This window comes from Acanthisitta chloris, unplaced genomic scaffold, assembly GCF_000695815.1.
Source record: "Acanthisitta chloris isolate BGI_N310 unplaced genomic scaffold, ASM69581v1 scaffold9892, whole genome shotgun sequence".
NCBI classification, from domain to species: domain Eukaryota; kingdom Metazoa; phylum Chordata; class Aves; order Passeriformes; family Acanthisittidae; genus Acanthisitta; species Acanthisitta chloris.
The window spans coordinates 1,807-5,281 of NW_008662166.1; the positions used below are offsets into that span (position 1 = coordinate 1,807).

Genomic DNA, 3,475 nt, shown 5'->3' on the forward strand with positions numbered 1-3,475 from the left:
ACTTGGGACAAGGGATGGAGGGACAGGACACAGGGAATGGCTTCACCATGCCAGAGGGCAGGGACAGATGGGATATTGGGAAGGAATTCCTTCCTGTGAGGTGCTGAGGCACTGGCAGAGGTTGCCCAGAGCAGCTGTGTCTGTTCCATCCCTGGGAGTGTTCCAGGCCAGATTGGATGTGGCTTGGAGCAACCTGGGCTGGTGGGAGGTGTCCCTGCCCTAGTCTAAAGACTAGATGTCTTTAGGGTCCTTCCAACACAAACCAGTGTGGGATTCTCTGACCTGAGGAGTTCTGTAGCTGTGGGAGGCACATGGAAGGTGCTGGACAAATTCAAGTTATTTTAAATGTAATACATATGTTTTCCTCTTGCTCTTAAAGAAATTATAGGAGGTGCAGACACACCATATGAGAAAGGAGTATTCAACCTGGAAATTATTGTACCTGAAAGGTAAGTGGGCAACAACATCTAATGAGATTAATTAGGAAGAAACTCTTCCCTGTGAGGTGCTGAGGCACTGGCACAGGTTGCCCAGAGCAGCTGTGGCTGCTCCATCCCTGGGAGTGTTCCAGGCCAGGCTGGACAGGGCTTGGAGCAACCTGTGCTGGTGGGAGGTGTCCCTGCCTGTGGCAGGGGGTGGGATGGGATGGGATTTAAGGTCTTTCCAACCCAAACCACACTGTGATTCCATGATTTAGAGCTGCTATAGTTCTGCTCTCAGTTCTGAGTGAACTAGTGGAAGTATTTACTGAAAGTGTTGCCTTCTGGATCTTTCCTTTATCCTCCCAACAAAGGAAAGGGATTGAGCCCCTTCACTTAAAATGCATAATTAATTTCCACTGGTTGAAAGACTCATTTCTCACTGAACATCGAAGAGAGGTGATCAATGGCCTAAAAGTGCAATGCTATGATTTCTGCCTTGTCCTGTTGTCTCAAAGCTTTCTGGAAAGAGCTTGTCCATGAGCCCAAAATTTCTCCTGGGAAGGCTATCCAGGGAAGTGCTAGTTGGAAAGAGCTTGTCCATGAGTTCAAAGCTTCTCCTGAGAAGGTTATCCACGTAAGTGCTAGCTGGAAAGAGCTTGTCCATGAGTCCAAAGCTTCTCCAGGGAAGGGTATCCAGGGAAGTGCTAGTTGGACACAGCTGGAAGCAGCCAAGGCAGAGCACTGCCTCCTCCAAAGACTTGTGGGGAAGGATGTCACATGGACCAGGATGAGGAAACAATGGCATCACTTGGGGTGATACAGATAGAAGATATGAAGACTGACAGATAAAAGCTCACCTTTTTGTTCTTTCTCTCTCCAGGTATCCCTTTGAGCCCCCCAAGATTCGCTTCCTGACCCCCATCTACCACCCCAACATCGACTCTGCTGGCAGGATTTGCCTGGATGTTCTTAAATTACCCCCAAAGGTAAGGCAGTGCTTGGCCATGGGTAAGTGAGCCTTGGGCAGGATAATGAGCTCCTTATCTGCTCCTGCTAAAAGCCTGATTGAATGTCTCTGCTCCTGACTTATTTACACAGGAGCAGGGAGGGAAGTTTGAGCAGCATCTGCTTTGTTTAGAGACACACATGATGGGTTTGTTCCATAGAGGCTTCCAAGGGTTTAAGGATCAGAGCCAAAAGGCATTTGGTCAGAAAATGAGCTACCCCCAACACAGCAAAGGAGTGTGGGATACAGCCCAGGGAATCATGGAATAGCCTGAGCTGGAAGGGACCCACAAAGACTATCAGGGCCATGAGTTGAGCTCACACAGGACACCCCAAAATCCCATTCTGTGCCTGAGAGTGTTGTCCAAACACTCCTTGACCTGGCTGTCAGTCAGGCTTCCTTGGAGCCTGGTGTGAGAGCAGGGTTTGCCATGGGGGATTAGCTGCTGTAGGTCCTGAGGCTGCTGTGGGCTGTGTGTCCTTGGGGCTCTCTGAGACCCCTTGGGCTGGTTGGGTTTGAGGGTTGAGGGTCCTGAGGGGTCTCTGGCAGCCTTTGGGCTGGTTAGGTTCAAGGGCTGTATGTCCTGGGATGTCTCTGAACTGATTGGGTTCAAGGGCTGATGCTCTTGAGGTGTCTCTGCCAACCCTTGGGCTGATTTATCCCTCAGAACTGCTGCTTTCAGCCCATTCCCTTGCAGGGTGCCTGGAGGCCTTCCCTGAACATCTCCACCCTGCTGACCTCCATCCAGCTGCTGATGGCAGAGCCCAACCCTGATGACCCTCTCATGGCAGACATTGTATGTGAGCTCAAATCCCTCTCCATGGGCACAGGGGGTGGATTTGGGGTGAGCTGCTGCTTCACTCACTCTGGGCTAACACACTGGATCAGGCTGGGGCATCCCTAGGATCCCTGAGGCAGTTGGGGCCCGGAGTGATGGTCAGGGCTGGGGTGTCCAAGGCCTGACTTCAGCCCCAGCTTCTCAGGGTGATGTTACATCTTTGTCTTGGTGTTCACCTTCAGTCCTCAGAGTACAAGTACAACAAGCAGCTGTTCCTGCTCAATGCCAAGGAGTGGACAGAGAAACACGCAGTGCAGAGGGTGAGGACCATGTGCTCCACTCCTCAGGTGTAGCTCTATCCTGGAAGCATTCCTCTTGTCCCAGCTTCCCTTACTTTGTCCTTTCTTTCCCCCCCTTTTGTTCTATGTTCTGGATCTCTATTTAATCCCATTGTCCTTTTTTTTATTTAAGCTCATTCTATTCCATCATTCCAATTCCATGTGTTCACTCACTGTGCTGTGCTGGAGGAGGGTCAGGGACACTGCAGTGGGACAAACCCTTTCCTGGGGATCCTGCAGCCCTACTCTTCCTCAGCTCTGCTCCATGTCCTCCTGTGGCTGTGCCTGATGCCACTACACCTGTTCTCTCCCTGTTCCTGCTGGAGTTCAGCCTTGTTCGCATCTCCCTTCCCCTTTTCCTGTCCCATTCCTCACCCTCCCTGCTGAGTCCCATAAAACCAAATCACACTTCAGCACATCAGATCCCCCAAATCAGTTACTTCTGAGCTCTCTCACTTCCCTGAGTGCTTTCCCTCCTTGCACCTCATGTGGGTAACACCTTTCCAGGAGGGAGAGGTGTTTCCTGTGGAAGCCCCAGGATCTTCCACAGGGAACACTCACTGCTCCAGCTCTGAATCCATTCCCAAGTGAACTGTGTGGCTGTTGGGAGGGCACAGATCCTGGCAGCAACATCTGTGTGTCTGCTCAGTCATTGTCCTGCTCTCCTGTCATCCCCTTCCTAAAATTCCCAACAGTGGGAGTGGGATAATTAAGAGCTATTAATTAAGGGCAGGAGCTGGAGCACCACCAGCTCTGACTGTGGTGGAGCACAAGGTCTTCCCAGGGCTGTGAAACTGGATTATCCACAGCTCCTGCTTTTTTTTCTTGACTCATCCTAGGCTTGCAATTCCTTGGAAGAGAAAACCAACCAGAGTGAAACAAGCACCAGCACCAGTGACTCCACTGTGCAGAAGAGAAAAGGGAGTGAGAT

General features: G+C 51.0%; 1 protein-coding gene across 1 annotated transcript in view; it reads left to right on the forward strand.

The window, feature by feature from the left end:
• Window positions 1–3,475, forward strand: part of UBE2T (ubiquitin-conjugating enzyme E2T (putative)) — a gene marked incomplete at its 5' end in the record, with an annotated part of 4,526 nt that overhangs the window by 484 nt on the left and 567 nt on the right. The window contains 5 exons of the mRNA XM_009070503.1: window positions 380–449; window positions 1,303–1,408; window positions 2,126–2,224; window positions 2,449–2,526; window positions 3,384–3,468. Coding sequence (XP_009068751.1) covers window positions 380–449; window positions 1,303–1,408; window positions 2,126–2,224; window positions 2,449–2,526; window positions 3,384–3,468 — 438 coding nt within the window. The remainder of the gene's footprint in view (window positions 1–379; window positions 450–1,302; window positions 1,409–2,125; window positions 2,225–2,448; window positions 2,527–3,383; window positions 3,469–3,475) is intronic.